Genomic DNA, 21,660 nt, shown 5'->3' with positions numbered 1-21,660 from the left:
AACTGCAGATAACTAATTTACTGTAACTTGAGAGAATAATTTACTGTAACTGCAGAGAACTAATTTACTGTAACTAGAGAGGAATAATTTACTGTAACTGCAATGAACTAATTTACTGTAATTAGAGAGAACTAATTTACTGTAACTGCAGAGAATAATTTACTGTAACTGCAGAGAACTAATTTACTGTAACTAGAGAGGAATAATTTACTGTAACTGCAGAGAACTAATTTACTGTAACTGCAGAGAACTAATTTACTCTAATTAGAGAGAACTAATTTACTGTAACTGCAGAGAAATAATTTACTGTAACTGCAGAGAACTAATTTACTGTAACTGCAGAGAAATAATTTACTGTAACTGGAGAGAAATAATTTACTGTAACTGCAGAGAACTAATTTACTCTAATTAGAGAGAACTAATTTACTGTAACTGCAGAGAAATAATTTACTGTAACTGCAGAGAACTAATTTACTCTAATTAGAGAGAACTAATTTACTGTAACTGCAGAGAAATAATTTACTGTAACTGCAGAGAACTAATTTACTCTAATTAGAGAGAACTAATTTACTGTAACTGCAGAGAAATAATTTACTGTAACTGGAGAGAAATAATTTACTGTAACTGCAGAGAACTAATTTACTCTAATTAGAGAGAACTAATTTACTGTAATTAGAGAGAACTAATTTACTGTAACTGCAGAGAACTAATTTACTGTAACTGGAGAGAAATAATTTACTGTAACTGCAGAGAACTAATTTACTCTAATTAGAGAGAACTAATTTACTGTAACTAGAGAGAACTAATTTACTGTAACTGCAGAGAACTAATTTACTGTAACTGCAGAGAACTAATTTACTGTAACTGCAGAGAACTAAGCTACAGTGCAACAAACATCTCAGGCAGGGGTGTCCAAAGTGTGGCCCGGGGGCCATTTTTAACGGCCCCACAGTACATTTTAAAAATACTATTGAAAAACATTAAAACATAGAAAGTGATATAAAAGAGCAAACAGGTGAAATGTAACAAGAAAATGTTGCAATGTTGACTTTAATAACACAAAGCTGCCATGCAGGCTGTTTCTCTCTTTGAAAAATAATAATGAATCAAAATCAATGTCATTATGAATTATTGACCTATTCAAGGCTTCAATCACGTCACATTAAATATTCCACTTTGAGATATTTTTTGGGGAAAATGTTGCATATTTTGTGTTTGCCATAGAAAAAACTGAGCTGTTTTTTTAAAGGGCCTAAAACAAACAAAACAACAATAAAACTTAAAACTGACGGCTATATCTGAAGTTGATCTCGAGATTATTGTGCTCAAAGTAGACAGTAAAAAAATGTATAATTTATTTTTTAACACTTTAATAAGTAGGACACTTTTGGATCCCCAATTATTTTAGTGTGATTTGTTTTTAAGTATCATTGCTCCAAAAATAATAATGAATCAAAATCCAAAATATAGGCTCCAATTATTATATAATCTCAAATATTCCACCTAAAAAAGTTATTGGGTGAACATATTGCATATTTTGTGTTTTTTTTCCTAAAGTTGATCTACAGATTTAAAACTTGCATGATAATAAAAATAATAATACTGAATAATGACACATTTTTAATATTTTTTTTTACCAAAACCCTTTGGGGTCCTCTGGATCATAACTGAGTGGAGGCCTGAACGTATATTTTTTATACATATATTGTATTGCTTTTTAAAATAAAAATTATGAAAATGTTTTTTCAGTGTGCGGCCCTCAGTGGAAAAAGTTTGGACACCCCTGATGTTAGGAGACTAATCAGTCGTTTGTTGTGATATTTCAGGGGACTAAGTTGACAGTCATTGCCAGATAATATTTGTTGTAAAATACAAGGATATCGTCATTTTTCTTTTGCTGTTGTTACAGTTAATTTATATTGCGGTATTTTACTGTGAACATTTGCTGTGAAGTCCTGGTAAAGTAGGATTTTTCTCCCTCCATCAAGGTTAATCTGCAAATATGGTGAACGTTCAGCTAATAACAATGAATATTAGTAATATTAATACTTGCTAATCCTCAGGGATTTTCCAAGAGACTCCCGAAATTCAGCGCCTCTCCCGAAAACATTTTCTCCCGAAATTCAGGCAGAGCTGGAGGCCACGCCCCCTCCAGCTCCATGCGGACCTGAGTAAGGACAGCCTGTTTTCACGTCCGCTTTACCAAAATATAAACAACATGTCTGCCCAATGACGTTATAACTGTAAAATGATCGAGGGCGAGTTCTTGGTTTCTTATGTGGGTTTATTGTTAGGCAGTTTCATTAACGTCCTCCCAGCGCGGTAACAACACACAACAACAGCAGTCACGTTTTTGTCTACCGTAAAGCAGTTCGTCTGCCGTAAACAGCAACGAACGAGGAAGATACAGCCATGGCGGCGCCGACGACGAGTAAGATGAAGAAATACGCTTGTAAGTTCCAAGCCGCTGCTGCGATTGGACCTGGATAGCTTCCGGGATTAAGTAGTGGACTACCAAGTGCTTGGCAGTGAAGATCTTCCTCAGGAAGCAAAGATCGACCGGTTTTCGGCCAAATAACAGCGAATGGAAATTACATTTTAATTCAATTACAACAAATGTTTTGATTGAAGACTTGACATTGACTTGTATACCAATATTTCATATTTATAGACCTGTAGAATAACTACAGTATTTCTTTGAATTGCCGCATGACATATAGTATGCGCCTGCCTTGAATTACCGCCGGGTCAAACTCGCTTCGCAAAATAATTAGCGCATGCTTAGTTAGTATTACCGCCGGGTCAAACTCGTTACGTCACGAGAGACACTTCCCCTGTCATCGTTTTCAAAATGGTGGAGGCTGATTTCAATACCGGTAATTGAAATCGCATAAAGGGAAGAAGATTAAGAGCTAAATATAAAATATAATTCACTTCAGTAGGATTTAAAGTCCAAGCTTACATCACACTCAAATTTTTACTGCATGTCTTTGGTAAGTGCCGGAGTGAGAAGAGGTTTTAAAATAATTAGCCCATGCTTACTTTTACCGCATGCCTTTGGTAAGCGCCGGAGTGAGACGAGGTTTTAAATTAATTAGCGCCCCGGCAGCAATTCGAGGAAATACGGTATTTTTAAAGTACTAGATCCTACGTGTCAAAGTCAAGGACCACGGGCCAAATCCGGCCCGCGAATGAATGATCTGTGGCCCCCGGGATGATATTTGATTAGTATTAGAAGTGGCGCGTACCAATACTACATCAGTGTTGGCGCTAGGAATATTCAAAATGGGGCCCCACAGTAATTTTTGTGGTAATTTTTTTATTAGCGTTTTGAAAAGAAATGGTAAATACATGCATTATCCTGTTATATCTGTCACGCCCATGAGATCATGTTTCATTTTTGTCATGTTTGGTTTTATGTCAAGACTAGGACTAGGACTTGGATTGTTTCTCCGACGCAAAGGAAAATTGGCACGAGCGAGACGTGAATGTGAGTACATATTTATTTATTACTAACACTAACAAACTACAAAGAAGGCAAACAAATGGCGCGCACAATGGCGGAGAACAACCATGACTACTGAAAACAAAACTAAACAACTGTGACGTAACTAAACCAAAAACTTACTTGGCATGAGCAGGAGGGAATAAACAGCGTGGCTTGGCATGAATCGGGTTGAGGGATTTGTAAAGTTGCCAGGCTGACTTCCTGGCAACTTCCGGTTTAAATAATAGTCATGATCATTACAAACGGGTGTGAGAACTGAGGACAGAGGCGGGACATGAGGGCAAGGTGAAAATTAATGAGTTGGCATGGTAACAAAGAAAACAAGGAAGTGCAAAAGCAGGAAACAAGTGTCCAAAAAATAAAACCAAACATGACAAAAACTAAACATGATCTCATGGGCGTGACAATATCTCACATTCTGTATTGTGTTTTGGAAAAAGGTTGTCATAAACCAAGGGTAGGGAACCTATGGCTCTAGAGCCAGATGTGGCTCTTTTGATGACTGCATCTGGCTCTCGGATAAATCTGAGCTGACGTTGCTTAACACGATAAGTAATTAATAATTCCGATGGTAATCACAGTGTTAAAAATAATGTTCAAAATATAAATCATTCTCATGCATTTTTAATCCGTCCATCCGTATTCTACCGCACCTGTTCAAGAAGTTGCGTCAATGGTAACAAGTTGTTTATTTATTACTGGTTAGTGTGGGACTTGCCCTCCTGGGGGTTCTTCAGACCCCCAAGCACCGACATGAGAGCCTGTTTCAGGGTTACAATATTGTTTTATTTTTCAATAAGTTTCCAGCAATAGTATTTCCAGCCCCAACCCCGTCTCTCCTCCTGGCTGCTGCTTATAACAGAGCGACAGGTGATTAGATAACAAGGCCCAGCTGGGCCATCTACGCACCTGTCGCTGCAGGCCCGCAGGCCACACCCCCTCCACAGTTAGCTTCAGAATAACAATGTTATTACAAAGAATAAGAGACCTGTTATACTCTAGAAATGTTGGTCTTACTTAAAAATGCACGTGTTTAGTTGTGTTCAGTGTTAAAAAAAAATATTATATGGCTCTTACTGATTGATTGACTGAAACTTTTATTAGTAGATTGCACAGTTCAGTACATATTCCGTACAATTGACCACTAAATGGTAACACCCCAATAAGTTTTTCAACTTATTTAAGTCGGGGTCCACGTTAATCAATTCATGGTACAAATATATACTATCAACATAATACAGTCATCACACAAGTTAATCATCATAGTATGTACATTGAATTATTTACATTATTTACGATCCGGGGGGTGGGATGAGGATAAGTTCACACTTACGGAAATATATTTCAAAATATTTGGCTTTTTGACTCTCTCAGCCAAAAAGGTTCCCGACCCCTGTCATAAACGTTACTTCATTCATTTAAAAAAGAATACAAAAGAAAACACATTTGTATTCATATGTAAATGTGTTCATTCGCTCATTTGTTGTGATATCACAGAGGACTAGAGTGACAGTTTTTGCCATATCATCATTTCTTTTTATTACTTTCATGAAAAAGCATGTTTACAAGCCACGTACAGTTCACACTTTCATTGGTTTTTGTCTCTTATACATTTCCATGATCAGAAAGGAGCAGATGGAAGAATAATATTCTTATATTTATCCGCCCCGTTTTTATCACAAAGTATTTGACATGACTTCATCACTGTTTCCTCCACCAACACCACAACTCCAACATACTTTTTCATTCTCCTTGAAACATTTTCACAATGACACTTCCAATTAAAATTCAGTTCAGCTTATTTTCAGTCTAACAAAAACATATTCAAACATGGATCACGATTCAAAAATGACTGAAACAGGCAGAAGCAAAAAAGCTTATATGCCCAACATAACATTGTTTACATTCAATTAAGTTACCTTTTCTAATAATTTTGTAATACAAAAATAAATATAGTCATTCGGCATTTACATTTAAGTTGCCCTTCAACCAATCAATCAATGTTTATTTATATAGCCCCAAATCACAAATGTCTCAAAGGGCTGCACAAATCATTACGACTACAACATCCTCGGAAGAACCCACAAAAGGGCAAGGAAAACTCACATCCAGTGGGCAGGGAGAATTCACATCCAGTGGGACGCCAGTGACAATGCTGACTCTGAGAAACCTTGGAGAGGACCTCAGATGTGGGCAACCCCCCCCCCCTCTAGGGGACCGAAAGCAATGGATGTCGAGCGGGTCTAACATGATACTGTGAAAGTTCAATCCATAGTGGCTCCAACACAGCCGCGAGAGTTCAGTTCAAAGCGGATCCAAGACAGCAGCCAGAGTCCCGTCCACAGGAAACCATCTTAAGCGGAGGCGGATCAGCAGCGTAGAGATGTCCCCAACCGATGCACAGACGAGCGGTCCATCCTGGGTCTCGACTCTGGACAGCCAGTACTTCATCCATGGTCATCGGACCGGACCCCCTCCACAAGGGAGGAGGGGGCATAGGAGAAAAAAGAAAAGAAGCGGCAGATCAACTGGTCTAAAAAGGAGGTCTATTTAAAGGCTGGAGTATACAGATGAGTTTTAAGGTGAGACTTAAATGCTTCTACTGAGGTAGCATCTCAAACTGTTACCGTAACAAATAATACAAAAATATGTACTTACACACATGCACTTTTTTGTAAATAGATAAACATACATACCTTCTAAATACAACATTTAACCAAACAAACATAAATTTCTAGTTCACATAACTTTTTAAAATACATTGTGACATGTTCTTTTTGAAATTAAATACTGAGTCACTCATTTTTATTTCTTTACCAACAGAATTCCACAAATGAACACCGAGAACAGATAAACATCAACGTTTAACAACTAATCTTGTTTTTGGTCAAATAAACTTAGATTCATCTCTTAGATTGTATTTGCTGGTCTGTAGAGAGAAGTATTTTTGAATTCCTTCTGGAAGAGTATTTATTTTTGCTTTGAACATTATATGTGTTATTTTTAGGGCTGGGCAACGATTAAAAATTTTAATCGAAGTTAATCGCACTATTTGTCCGATTAATCGCGATTAACTGCATTGTATACGCAAAGCCCAATAATGAATTCAAAAGTAGTGTGTAGTGCACCTTTATTGGAATATTCTCCCACATGAACAAAAGCGCCAAAACATTTGTTGTGCGATCATAATATTTTATTAGAGCGTATCAAAATACGAATTGGTATGTCAGACTCAGCCCTGTCATGGTTTAACTCTTATCTTACTGATAGAATGCAGTGCGTCTCCTATAACAGTGTGACCTCGGACTATGTTAAGGTAACGTGTGGAGTTCCTCAGGGTTCGGTCCTTGGCCCTGTACTCTTCAGCATCTACATGCTGCCGCTAGGTGACGTCATACACAAATACGGTATTAGCTTTCACTGTTATGCTGATGACACCCAACTCTACATGCCCCTAAAGCTGACCAACACGCCGGATTGTAGTCAGGTGGAGGCGTGTCTTAATGAAATTAAACAATGGATGTCCGCTAACTTTTTGCAACTTAATGCCAAAAAAACGGAAATGCTGATTATCGGTCCTGCTAGACACCGACCTCTATTTAATAATACAACTTTAACATTTGACAACCAAATCATAAAACAAGGTGACTCTGTAAAAAATCTGGGTATTATCTTCCACCCAACTCTCTCCTTTGAGTCACACATTAAAAGCGTTACTAAAACGGCCTTCTTTCATCTCCGTAATATCGCTAAAATTCGCTCCATTCTGTCCACTAAAGACGCTGAGATCATTATCCATGCGTTTGTTACGTCTCGCCTCGATTACTGTAACGTATTATTTTGGGGTCTCCCCATGTCTAGCATTAAAAGATTACAGTTGGTACAAAATGCGGCTGCTAGACTTTTGACAAGAACAAGAAAGTTTGATCACATTACGCCTGTACTGTATATACCTTTATATACATATATACATACATATATACCTATACTGTATATACATATATACATACATATATACCTATACTGTATATACCTTTATATACATATATACATACATATATACCTATACTGGCTCACCTGCACTGGCTTCCTGTGCACTTAAGATGTGACTTTAAGGTTTTACTACTTACGTATAAAATACTACACGGTCTAGCTCCAGCCTATCTTGCCGATTGTATTGTACCGTATGTCCCGGCAAGAAATCTGCGTTCAAAAGACTCCGGCTTATTAGTGATTCCTAGAGCTCAAAAAAAGTCTGCGGGCTATAGAGCGTTTTCCGTTCGGGCTCCAGTACTCTGGAATGCCCTCCCGGTAACAGTTCGAGATGCTACCTCAGTAGAAGCATTTAAGTCTCATCTTAAAACTCTTCTGTATACTCTAGCCTTTAAATAGACCTCCTTTTTAGACCAGTTGATCTGCCGCTTCTTTTCTTTCTCCTATGTCCCCCCCTCCCTTGTGGAGGGGGTCCGGTCCGATGACCATGGATGAAGTACTGACTGTCCAGAGTCGAGACCCAGGATGGACCGCTCGTCGGGACCCAGGATGGACCGCTCGCCTGTATCGGTTGGGGACATCTCTACGCTGCTGATCCGCTTGAGATGGTTTCCTGTGGACGGGACTCTCACTGCTGTCTTGGAGCCACTATGGATTGAACTTTCACAGTATCATGTTAGACCCGCTCGACATCCATTGCTTTCGGTCCCCTAGAGGGGGGGGGGGGTTGCCCACATCTGAGGTCCTCTCCAAGGTTTCTCATAGTCAGCATTGTCACTGGCGTCCCACTGAATGTGAATTCTCCCTGCCCACTGGGTGTGAGTTTTCCTTGCCCTTTTGTGGGTTCTTCCGAGGATGTTGTAGTCGTAATGATTTGTGCAGTCCTTTGAGACATTTGTGATTTGGGGCTATATAAATAAACATTGATTGATTGATTGAAACACAATTTAAATCAGTCCTTGTTAAACAGTAGCAGTTAAATAGCATATTTTATGAAAATCTACTCCAAAAATGTAAATACAAACATTTAAGCTTATTGCCACTGCCAGGGTATTTAAGTTATCCTGTTTGTTATGGAAAATAAATATAATCTACATACAAATCTCTGAGCCACAATCATAACATCTGAACAGGCAATTTCGCAGGTAACAGAAGTGATAAAATCTTATAATCAAGACATCTAAGCGTTAAAAGTAAACAAATATAAATATACATTTGGCTAGTTTTCAACACTTATTCTTTTTTTATTGTTATGAATTATTGACCTATTTAGGGTTCCAATTACTTCACGTCCAATATTCCACTTTGAAATGTTTTGGGGGAAAATGTTGCATAGTTCGTGTGTTTGCCATATAAATAAGGGTTTTCACATAAAGGCCATAAACATAAAAAACGAAATTTAAATTTTTTTTATAACAACATACAGACCTGTCTGTTGTTATAATCTGGAGATTGAAGTGTTAAATGAAAAAAATTATAATTTATAATTTTATGACTGAGAGCCTTACGGAGACCTGGGAGCAAACTGGAGGAAAGTCATAAAGGTAAAAAAAAAAAAACTATTGTCTTGCTTTAAAAAACGAAAAATATAATTAAAGCTGCAAGCAGCGTTGGTCGGGTCCGCCTTTGGCTGCTGCCCCCGAGACCCACGGCCGGATAAGCGTTAGAAGACACCGTGGAGCCACTATTTTGAGAATGTAATGCATTGTGAAAGTAATGCAGTTGCTGTCCATCCATCCATCCATTTCCTACCGCTTATTCCCTTTTGGGGTCGCGGGGGGCGCTGGCGCCTATCTCAGCTACAATCGGGCGGAAGGTGGGGTACACCCTGGACAAGTCGCCAGCTCATCGCAGATGCAGTTGTTGTATTGAAGTGAAAATATCAAACTTCCTGTTGATTTTTGCTAAAGTATGTTAATTATTAAAATGTAGGTCTAAGTGAGACCTACATAGTGTTTTTTGTTTCATGTCTCTCTGACATTCCTACCGGAAGTTACAAGCAGTTTTGTCTGTGTTTTCTTCCTAGGAGCAGTTTGTCCATGTTGTATTCCTAGGGGGCGGTAGAGCGCAATTTTGAGTTTTGAGGTTAGGTTTTTTCATCAGATCGCAATTTTTGCCAGACCTGATGTGTGTGTCAAGTTTAGTGAGTTTAGAAGCATTTTAAGGGGGTCAAATAACAGCTCAAAGAGGCAAAAATGACATTTTTTAGAAGACTTTGCACAGGGGTTCTTTGAAGGCGCGTAAAATCAAAACCTGAGAACTTATCAAAACTCTGTTCTATACTTTTAATCAGAAGGGTTCAATCTCTCTCCTGTGCGAGTTTGAAGCCAAAACAACAAACACACTCAGAGGAGATAATGTTTGAAGAAAGGTGACAGGTTTTTACAAAACTTTTGTTTTGAAGGGGGGATTGCAAACTTCCTGTTTATTTTTGTTGGGTGTTGTCGATATATGAAATGTAGGTCTAAGCGAGACCTACATAGAGGTTTTTGTTTCATGTCTCTCCGCCATTCTTACCGGAAGTTACAAGCAATTTTGTCTGTGTTTTCTTTCTAGGAGCAGTTTTTTCTGTGTTTTATTCAAAAATAGCGCTAGAGCGCAATTTTGAGTTTTGGGGTTTGGTTTTTTCATTAAATCGCAATATTTGCCAGTCTTTATGTGTGCGCCAAGTTTGGTGACTTTTGAATCATTTTAAAGGGGTCAAATTACAGTGCAAAGAGGCAAAAATTGCATTTCTTGCGAAAATTTTATTTTGAAGGGGTTTTTGCCAACTTCCTGTAGATTTTTGCTGAAAGAAGTGAGTGTATGAAAATTGGGTCTAAGTCAGACCTACATAGGAGTTTTTGTTTCATGTCGCTATGACATTCCTAACAGAAGTTACATGCAGTTTTGGCTGTCATTTTTTCCTAGAGGGCGCTAGAGTGCAGTTTTCATTTTGGGGGATTGGTTGCTAAGGTTTGCTATACCGATGTGTGTGTCAAATTTGGTGAGTTTTGAAGCATGTTAAGGGGGTCAAATTACAGCGCTTAGGTGCGGAATAATAATAAAACACAGCCGTTTCATTAGGGGCCAAGGACCCTAAAAATGGCCCCCGCATACTTTGATTTTTCAGTCTGCGGCCCTCAGTGGAAAAAGTTTGGACACCCCTGGTCTACAGACTTTTCTCCAAGTGGCTCCCGAGATAAAATGACTCTGACACCCCTGATGGAGCCCTCATATAAAAAGTGAATTAAAATAAAACGTAAATGCCGTCTAGTATCTTCAAAGGAAAAAGCAGAGTTGAGTCTGGGCATGTGCGAGAAGGTCAAAGTTCAAACAGTAATGGCGCCATTTGGTGCTTATGAAGCTTGTCCTGTAACGCGTAGGCTACATTTACTGCCCTGCGACCAGAGTCCTCATTAACATATCACAAATACACCAACAAATGAGCAGCCTTTTTAAAAAGGTCATATTACAGTCTCATGTAAAATATACCCTCATATTACATTTTAGAGGTTCAAATCTACTCCAGACCCTCAAATTCAATGCCTGCGGCAGGCAGAAAAAAAACGGCTCTAAATTACCATTGGTATCATTAGTGTCAGCACTTTATTATTTTACAATTTCCCACACTCGGTGGTGCGAGCGGCTCCAGTTTGTGGATACTGTAATCCTGGGAAAAATAATGACAGTTATCAGTCGCAGCCACCAAGTGCCCATAAAAATCTGTCCTCTGTTCTGGAAGATGATAATTATTGGTTGTAGCGCCATTATCATTGTTGATAGAGGAAGTCTTGAAGCATTTTCCCCACTAAAGTAATAATCCCAGAGAAATTACTTCAAATTGGCCTATTTTAGGGAGAGGGGGTGGGCAGCCAGGTTTTGGTTATATTTGAGAGAATCCTTAAATCCAGCCAGTCTACTGGCATCTGTGCACACCGTGCTCCAGCTCACTCTTTCTGCTTTTTTTTTTTTTTTGTGCAACTTGCTGGTCCTTATTTGAGTCCAATTATGTAATTGGGCTGCTAATGACAGCGAGGGAATCTAACTAGCTTTAATGAGTTGTTCAGGTGGAGATGGAGGCAGCAGCCCGGCGCCGCATCACATGCTGCACAACTGCCAGCCTGCAAGACACAACTAGACTCCTGGATACACTTTGCTTCTTCCTCTGCTTCTTCTCCAAGCCTAATCAAGTGGATTCTTCCCCACACCTTCTCCTGACCACCTCAGTAAGTCCCTGCTTGTACATTTACTATTATTCTACCATCATAACGCTGCATGGTTTGACGTGCATGTCTATTCCTGCAGTACATTCCATTCACTGGGATTTTGAGACGTAATTAGGCTGGTGGTAGTCCCCCCCCCCCCTCCCCCCCTGCATGCATCCTCACTTTAGAGCAGTGGTTCTTAACCTGGGTTCAATCGAACCCGAGGGGTTCGGTGAGTCGGGCTCAGGGGTTCGGCAAAGGTCAAAACACGCCCGACTCATCGTGGAAATAAGTATTACGGATACGCCAACAGCAGAATTATTTTGTTGTGAGTTTATGCACTGTGTTGGTTTTGTTCTTTGCACGCTTCATTTTGTGCACCAGTAAAAAAAAAATATGGTAACACTTTAGTATGGGGAAGATATTATTAACATGCAAATTAGTAACATATTGGCTCTTAACTAGTCATCATTAAGTATTCGGCAAGGCCTTATTATAACCCTAACTCTCTAACCCTGACCCTAACCCTCCAACCCTAATCCTAACAAAATAACTCTAAATTAAGTCGTTGTTACTTCGAATTAGGGCTGCAACAACTAATCGATTAAATCGATTAAAATCGATTATAAAAATAGTTGGCGATTCATTTAGTAATCGGATCGTTGGATCTATGCTAGAAGCTACTTTTTTTTATTTAAAATATATCTATACATATATATATATATATATATTTTTGTTTTTGTTTTCTTTTGTTTAGTTTTTTTGTTATGAATAAACCTTTATTAACAAACCGCAACATTTACAAACAGCTGAGAAACAATAATCAAAACAAGTATGGTGCCAGTATGCTGTTTTTCAATAAAATACTGGAAAGGATAGAAATGTAGTTTGTCTCTTTCATCCGATTATTAATCGAATAATCGAAGTAATAATTGACAGATTAATCGATTATCAAATTAGTTGTTAGTTGCAACCCTACTTAGAATATGTTCCCCTGGTGTCCAAAAAACTCTAAATTAAGTCTTTGTTACTTAGAATTAGGGCTGCAAGAACTAATCGATTAAATCGATTATAAAAATAGTTGGCGATTAATTTAGTCTTCAATTTGTTGGATCTATGCTAGAGGCTACTTTTTTATTTATTTAAAATATATATATATATTTTGTTTTGTTTTAAATAAACCTTTATTTATAAACTGCAACCTTTACAAACAGCTGAGAAACAATAATCAAAACAAGTATGGTGCCAGTATGCTGTTTTTCAATAAAATACTGGAAAGGATAGAAATGTAGTTTGTCTCTTTCATCCGATTATTAATCGAATAATCGAAGTAATAATTGACAGATTAATCGATTATTAAAGTAGTTGTGAGTTGCAACCCTACTTAGAATATGTTCTCCTGGTGTCCAAAAAACTTTAAATTAAGTCTTTGTTACTTAGAATTAGGGCTGCAACAACTAATCGATTAAATCGATTATAAAAATAGTTGGCGATTAATTTAGTCTTCAATTTGTTGGATCTATGCTAGAGGCTACTTTTTTATTTATTTAAAATATATATATATATTTTGTTTTGTTTTAAATAAACCTTTATTTATAAACTGCAACCTTTACAAACAGCTGAGAAACAATAATCAAAATAAGTATGGTGCCAGTATGCTGTTTTTCAATAAAATACTGGAAAGGATAGAAATGTAGTTTGTCTCTTTTATCCGATTATTAATCGAATAATCGAAGTAATAATTGACAGATTAATCGATTATCAAATTAGTTGTTAGTTGCAGCCCTAATTAGAATATGTTCCCCTGGTGTCCAAAAAACTTTAAATTAAGTCTTTGTTACTTAGAATTAGGGCTGCAACAACTAATCGATTAAATCAAATAAAATCGATTATAAAAATAGTTGGCGATTAATTTAGTCTTCGATTCGTTGGATCTATGCTAGAGGCTACTTTTTTATTTATTTAAAATATATATATATATATATTTTGTTTTGTTTTTTGTTTTGTTTTAAATAAACCTTTATTTATAAACTGCAACCTTTACAAACAGCTGAGAAACAATAATCAAAATAAGTATGGTGCCAGTATGCTGTTTTTCAATAAAATACTGGAAAGGATAGAAATGTAGTTTGTCCCTTTTACCCGATTATTAATCGAATAATCGAAGTAATAATCGACAGATTAATCGATTATCAAATTAGTTGTTAATTGCAACCCTACTTAGAATATGTTCTCCTGGTGTCCAAAAAACTCTAAATTAAGTCTTTGTTACTTAGAATATGTTCCTCATACTAAAGTGTTACCAAAAGTCGCTCCGGAGTATAAGTCTCACCCACGGCCAAACTAGGTTAAAAACTTTGACTTATAGTCTGAAAAATACGGTATCTCTGTCTTGAATTAGAAAAAAAACCCATTTCCAATGTATTTTTCACACAAAAAAAGGTTGGGTGAATGCACACATGAAACTGCTGGAGTTCAGTACCTCCAAGGTTAAGAAGCACAGCTTTAGACGTAAGCTTAGTGCAAAATAAAAAACGATAAAAGCAGACACGTTTAAAATCTGAAAACAACACCTTTAGAAATAACGTCGTCAGTTTTTTTGCATACATAAAGCAAATCTGAATTCCAATCAGTCATAATATAAATATATTAGCCTGAAGATGGCTTCACCTTTACTCTGCTGCAGGTGGAAGTGGGAACCTGAGCCGGTGCAAGTGGTAAACACATGACTAATTATTGGCCTACTTATGAAAATTGAACTCTGTGTTATGCTAATTCAGCATATTGGGAGCTTTAATTAAAGTGGCATCCGTCAGGCCGGTCAGCAGCTTTTATGCCACTGGAAATTGTTTTTTTGCTGGCTTCAACCGCACTGATCTTCATATTGATCAAAGACGTTTTCTAAATTAAAATGAGAGTAATGATGCATGCAGATTAGAACTCTACCTATCATATATATATATATATATATATATACATATATATATATATATATATATAAAAAACATTTTATAAACCTTTATTTATAATATAAACATTTTTGAACTAAACAAGTACAGAAACATTACAAAAAAGTGACAGGGGGCTGTAAACTCAGTAAAGTAAGTAAAATAGAATACTATATATATATATATATATATATATATATAAAACCTTAAAGAGCATACAGTATGTCCTGCGAGCTACTTCTCAGTCAACACCATTAGCAGCTACTCCATATTTTCATAGATAAATGTTCGACGTTCCGGAATTCTTTCTGGCACTCCTGGTATCTTCTCAATTTTAAAGTGCCATGCTCGTAATGCTTCGCCAGGTCACTTCGACACACACATTGATCATGTTTTTGTATGATTTATTTCTTTAATTCAATAAATATGATCAGTTCCTTCCTCTCCAATTCTTCTGTCCTTGCACTCACGTTTTTTGGACCAAAAGTATGGAAAAATTATTTGTGTGTGTATATATATATATATATATATATATATATATATATATATATCATTCTATTTAACTTACTTTATTGTGTTTACAATCTCCTGGGGCTGTTTTGCACTTTTTCTGTACTTGTTTTGTTATTATTCCTTGATTGTATGTAAACGTTCATGAATTAAATAGAGGTTTATCAAATTAAAAAAATAAGTAATGCTGCATGCACATTCAAAAACACAACAGTTAAGGAGAATAGAATATACAATAAAATAGAATAGCAATGAAAGTATACTTTATTGATTCCTGGGGGAAATGACGCACCACAGTTCGCTCACAATTGACAATAAACACTTAGGTATTTTTTTTACATGTGAATAATATAAATACTGTCTATTATACAGCATTATTCACATGTGAATAATATAAACACAGTCTATTATATAGCATTATTCACATATGAATAATATAAATACTGTCTATTATACAGCATTATTCACATGTGAATAACACAAACACAGTCTATTATACAGCATTATTCACATGTGAATAATATAAATACAGTCTATTATACAGCATTATTCACATGTGAATAATATAAATACAGTCTATTATATAGCATTATTCACATATGAATAATATAAATACTGTCTATTATACAGCATTATTCACATGTGAATAACACAAACACACAGCATTATTCACATGTGAATAACACAAACACAGTCTATTATACAGCATTATTCACATGTGAATGATATAAATACAGTCTATTATACAGCATTATTCACATATGAATGATATAAATACAGTCTATTATATAGCATTATTCACATATGAATAATATAAATACAGTCTATTATACAGCATTATTCACATGTGAATAATACAAACACACAGCATTATTCACATGTGAATAATACAGATACAGTCTATTATACATTCAAGTACAGTCAAAAAGGAACATGTGCATAACGGTAAGGCTCGGTTGGTAGAGCGGCCGTGCCAGCAAGTTGAGGGTTCCCGGTCCTGCCATCCTCGTCACTGCCGTTGTGTCCTTGGGCAAGACACTTGACCCGCCTGCTCCCAGTGCCACCCACACTGCTTTAAATGGAACTTCCACTATGTAAAAGCGCTTTGAGTCACCGGAGAAAAGCGCTATATAAATATAATTCACTTCACTCCATAACATAAAAGTGGGCTGTGTTTTTAAATGTTAAGACATATTTCCTAACAAGGCCTTGGTCATTAATAACTGAGGTTAATGATGATCCGGAGCCGTCAGCAGGCGGCCTGAGCTTCTGTGCGCTTTCTCGCCCTGATCAGGTGGCTGCGAGGCGGACGGACCAATGGGCTGGCCGCCTGGAGGGCGCGGACCAATCAGCGGCGGCCAGGCATGAATATTCATGAGTGGCAGATTCAAACCTCCGGGGGAGTTTATCTCGCTCCGCAGCATCACACCTGCCACTTTCCACGGGCACAAACGGAATTTTCTTATGAATGGAAGGAGAAAAAAGCGGTGCGACTTAAATCGGGAGCCCTCCCGGTCTGAACTCACACGACAAAAGCCGGAGGAGGACGGAAGATGACAATGACCGCAATCCCAGAAAGTCTCAACAGTCCCGCCTCAGGAAAAAGCGTCTTCATGGAGTTCGGACCTCCGAGTCAACAAATGTCTCCGTCCTCCATGACGCACGGACACTACCCGGTGCATTGTTTACACTCGGCGGGCCACGGCCAGCACGACAGCTATAGCCCGGGCCCCAACTTCCCTAGAACCCTGACCTACCCGTACATCAACTCGGTGGGCAACCACTCCAGCAGCGCCTACCTCGGCTCGGTCCAAACCTACCAGAACAGCAGCGGCCTGCCCCAGACCCGCTTGGAGGACGCAGGTAAGACTGGCGCCATGCAGCCTCAGACAACACCGGCAACAATTCCCAATTAAGGCTAATTAGGAAGTGTCAACGGCGGCCGTCTATTGGCTGCCGTCCTGCCTGCTCCATCTTTCGAACCATCTTTCGAACCACCAATCTAATCATCTAAATAACCATCTTTACAACCATCTTTCTATCCATCTTTCTAAGCATCTTTCTATCCATCATTCTAAGCATCTTTCTGTCCGCAGCAGCACCGGAAGCCGGCAAGAACGCGGTGGTCGAAGGCGGCGAGGTCCGCTTCAACGGCAAAGGGAAAAAGATCCGAAAACCTCGAACCATCTACTCCAGTTTGCAACTCCAAGCCCTCAACAGAAGATTTCAACAAACGCAATATTTGGCCTTGCCGGAAAGAGCCGAGCTCGCGGCGTCTCTGGGACTCACGCAAACGCAGGCAAGTCCGCCACAATAATAATCATCATCAACGTCACAATCATGTTTAATGTCTTTTATTTATTTTTTATTTGATTCATCGCACGGTTTGAAATAACCAAGCTGGACACAAATGCCATTTAATTGTCAAAATGGCTTCAACGTCTTCATTTATTTGCGTATTTTTTTATTTAGGATTTATTTTGAAATGCAATCCACTTCCTCTCTTCGACCATGCAGGTCACAGACCGTGTCACAACCCTTTCAGGTAACCATCCGCGCGGAGCATAATCTGCGTATGTCATTAATAATTAACTCATTATTGTTGTCAGCTCTAATTGATGGCTATTTGTTTCAATTCGTTTGATAAATACATTTTTAATTACTGTCATGTTATTATACTAGTATTATTATTGTGTAGCCTGTAAATAATCATGTTTTTATACATTTATTCATGTACGCCTCCTTCCGCCCGATTGTACCCCCCGCGACCCCGAAAGGGACAAGCGGTAAAAAAAAAAAAAAGGATGGATCATATTTAATGAAATTCTCGTGTGCGTAAAAATGCCACCGTGCATTTTTTTTATTTTTTGGGGATATATGCGTTCTAGTTTTTATTTTTATTCATTTTCATGACCTTTTTATCTATTTTTAATACACTCTAGCACTTTGAGTTTTTTTGCTCAGTGTGAATTGTTTTTTTTTTTTTACAAAGAAAATATATTATTATTTTTGTTCCTCTCCTCTAAACCGGGGGTCGGCAACCCGCGGCCTTAGAGCTGCATGCGGCTCTTTAGCGCCGCCCTAGTGGCTCTCTGAAGCTTTTTCCAAAAAGTATGAAAAATGGAAAAACATGAAGGAAAAATCTTTTTTTTGTTTTAATATAGTTTCTGCAGGAGGACAAACATGACACAAACCTCCCTAATTGTTATAAAGCTCACTGTTTATATTAAACATGCTTCACTGATTCCAGTATTTGGCGAGCGCCGTTTTGTCCTACTAATTTTGGTGGTCCTTGAACTCACCGTAGTTTGTTTATATCAGGGGTCGGGAACCTTTTTGGCCAAGAAGCCAAATATTTTCAAATGTATTTCCCTATTAGCCATATAATATATTTTTTTAACACTGAACACAACTAAACTCGTACATTTTTAAGTAGAACCAACATTTCCAGAGTATAATAGGTCTCTTATTCTTTGTAATAACATTGTTATTCTGAAGCTAACTATGGAGGGGACGTGGCCTGCGGGCCTGCAGCAAAGCAGGATGTTGCCAGGATCGGCCTCAAAATCAGCGACAGGTGTGTAGAAGGCCCAGCTGGGCCTTGTTATCTAATCACCTGTCGCTCTGTTATAAGCAGCAGCCAGGAGGAAAGACAGGGTTGGGGCTGGAGCCAGAGGGCGAATGAGGACGAAAGAGAAAAAGACGACTGCTGGAAAGCAACTGAGAGACTAATTGGAAAAAAAAAATACAATATTTTAACCTTAAAACAGGGTCTCATGTCGGTGCTTAGTGGTCTGAAGAACCCCCAGGAGGGCAAGCCCGACACTAACCAATAATAAATAAATTACCATTAAAACAACTTCTTGAACATAAAAATGCATGAGAATGTTTTATATTTGGAATGTTATTTTTAACACTATGATTACAATTGGAATTATTCATTACTTATCGTGTTAAGCAACGTCAGCTCAGATTTATCCGAGAGCCAGATGCAGTCATCAAAAGAGCCACATCTGGCTCTAGAGCCATAGGTTCCCTACCCCTGGTTTACATGTATAACTTTCTCCGACTCTCTAAGACGTGTTTTATGCCACTTCTTTTTCTGTCTCATTTTGTCCACCAAACTTTTAACGCTGTGCATGAATGCACAAAGGTGAGTTTTGTTGATGTTATTGACTTGTGTGGAGTGCTAATTTGACATATTTGGTCACTGCAAGCTAATCCACGCTAACATGCTATTTAGGCTAGCTATATGTACATATTGCATCATTATGCCTCATTTGTAGCTATATTTGCGCTCATTTGGTTTAATTTTAAGTCCTCTTAATTCAATTTATATCTCATGACACACTATCTGTATGTAATATGGCTTTTAATTTTTTGCTGCTCCAGACAGATTAGTTTTTGTATTTTTGGTCCAATATGGCTCTTTTCAACATTTTGGGTTGCCGACCCCTGGTCTAACCGGATGTGGTCTGCTTTTTCGCAGGTGAAGATTTGGTTTCAAAATAAGAGGTCCAAGTTCAAGAAACTGATGAAGCAAGGCGGCGGCACTATTGACACTAACGCCCTGGCCACCGGCCGCGGACTCTCCAGCGGCTCCCCGACAGTCGCGCCCGTCTGGAGCGCGCCCGCCGCCGTCAAGACGTCAGTCGGCACCACCGGGTCTTACATCCCGGCCTACACGTCGTGGTACCCCGGGGCGCACCAGGAGTCTATGCAACAGTCCTCCCAGCTCATGTGAACTCACACACACACACACATACACACACACACACACACACACACACGGTCGGGACACCTGCCAAGGTGTGTCTGTGGGGGTGAGACAGGTGGGGGGTGTCGGACTTGGCACCCACACACCCACCCTGCACCCACAGGTCATGACGCACGACACCAACTGTGGAGTTCACCTCAAGCCGGAACCAGAAGGAAAAAGCTGAGAAACTTGAAAAAGGAGCTTTTTTTCCCCACAAGCGGATCAATATTCATGAAACATTGTTTTTGCTGCTCTTTAATATCTTTTTCAATCATATTTGTGGAGACAAACTGCACCACGCAGGCTACAATAAACCTATTTTTGTTTTCTTTATTGCGTTACCCACCATCAGTAGGACATCTTTGCACCAAATGAAATAATAACCCAGCATAATGTAAAAAAAAAAAACAACAACTTGTTTTTATGTGTTCATTATTTAAGTTAAATTATTGGAACATTTTTTTTCTTTCCTGTTGAGGCCAGTCTTGTGTTGATTTGTGTGTTTAAAATGAAACAACATTGTGTTGTTATGCTGCACTATATTGTTATTGTTTTTTTTGTTTTTCTCCCCCAAGTGGGGAAAATAAGACCTGGCTATTAAAAGCTGCACCAGAAACAAAAAATGATATCACACACCAGACGAGCAGCTCATTTTTCTCACTGTATTTTGTAGATATACGTTGAACAAAACAAAAAAATATTGTTTTGTGCTTTACTGGCTGTGAAAGGTTTTAGACTTGTTGTGTTCGTCATATTTGTGTTTAGTCCACATAGAAAAGATTTAGTTTTGTATTTTTTATTTATTGCCTCTATATATGTACATACTGTGCACATTTTCACAAAGCAGTAAAATGATATAAATTATGTGAATAATTGTGTGAGATGCACTGTGTGATGAACACACACACACACACACACACACACACACACAATTTCCCCCCCATTATTGTGCTATTGATGCAGATATTGTGAAATCTCAACAATATACACACACACAAAATTTTGGGTTGAAAAAAATAACCCAATTTTTAACCCAACTGCTGGTTCAGAAAAGGACAAACCCTTTATTTGAGTTATTTTAACTCAAAATTTTGGGTTAATTTTCAACCCAGCTTTTGCGTTTAATTATTTAACCAATAAGTTGAGTTATGATAACTTGGGTTATTCCCGACCAAACTATTGGGTTGAATTATTTAACCCAATCGTTGAGTTATGATAACTTAATGTTGGGTTATTCCCAACCCATTTTTTGGGTTGAATTATTTAACCAATAAGTAGAGTTATGATAAGTTAATGCCGGGTTATTCCCAACCAAGCTATTGGGTTGAATTATTTAACCCAATATTTGAATTATGATAACTTAATGTTGGTTTATTTCAGACCCAACTACAAATGTTATTTGGATATATCCGTGAAATCTGGATTATTTGCAGCTTTTCTTCAGCAAAATCTTGTGGGGAAAACATAGTATAGAAAAGGGGCAATGTTTAAAAATAATGTTCAGCCCATTTTTGTGCTATTGATGCGGATATTGTGAAATCTTAACAAAATACACAGTTAAAATGTTGGGTTAAAAAATAACCAAATTTTAACCCAACTGCTGGTTCAGAAAAGGACAAACCCCTTATTTGAGTTATTTTAACTCAACATTTTGGGTTAATTTTCAACCCAGCTTTTGCGTTTAATTATTTAACCAATAAATTGAGTTATGATAACTTGGGTTATTCCCGACCAAACTATTGGGTTGAATTATTT

General features: G+C 37.9%; 1 protein-coding gene across 2 annotated transcripts; it reads left to right on the top strand.

Moving 5' to 3' along the window:
• The first annotated feature begins 11,392 nt into the window (after positions 1-11,392).
• On the top strand, positions 11,393-20,781 carry dlx1a (distal-less homeobox 1a). Of its 2 annotated transcripts, none has more exons than XM_061880036.1 (4): positions 11,393-11,709; positions 16,441-17,009; positions 17,246-17,445; positions 19,636-20,781. In XM_061880036.1, exons 2-4 carry the CDS (start codon positions 16,700-16,702, stop codon positions 19,888-19,890), a joined length of 765 nt encoding a protein of 254 aa, XP_061736020.1. In that variant the 5' UTR covers positions 11,393-11,709; positions 16,441-16,699; the 3' UTR covers positions 19,891-20,781. The 2 variants fall into 2 exon arrangements, with proteins under 2 accessions (XP_061736020.1, XP_061736019.1); XM_061880035.1 differs by having other exon boundaries at positions 17,243-17,445.
• Positions 20,782-21,660: the final 879 nt, after the last annotated feature.

This window comes from Nerophis ophidion, linkage group LG19, assembly GCF_033978795.1.
Source record: "Nerophis ophidion isolate RoL-2023_Sa linkage group LG19, RoL_Noph_v1.0, whole genome shotgun sequence".
In the NCBI taxonomy this organism is placed as follows: domain Eukaryota; kingdom Metazoa; phylum Chordata; class Actinopteri; order Syngnathiformes; family Syngnathidae; genus Nerophis; species Nerophis ophidion.
The sequence above is the reverse complement of the archived record's forward strand: the minus strand, read 5'-3'. Positions and strand labels throughout refer to the sequence as shown.

Excerpts from the sequence above, each read along its gene's own strand:
- dlx1a (XM_061880035.1), top strand. The coding sequence starts at position 16,700 with ATGACAATGACCGCAATCCCAGAAAGTCTCAACAGTCCCGCCTCAGGA. Across the intron at positions 17,010-17,242 it reads GACCCGCTTGGAGGACGCAG|CAGCACCGGAAGCCGGCAAG; the intron begins GTAAGACTGGCG and ends TTCTGTCCGCAG. Across the intron at positions 17,446-19,635 it reads TGGGACTCACGCAAACGCAG|GTGAAGATTTGGTTTCAAAA; the intron begins GCAAGTCCGCCA and ends GCTTTTTCGCAG.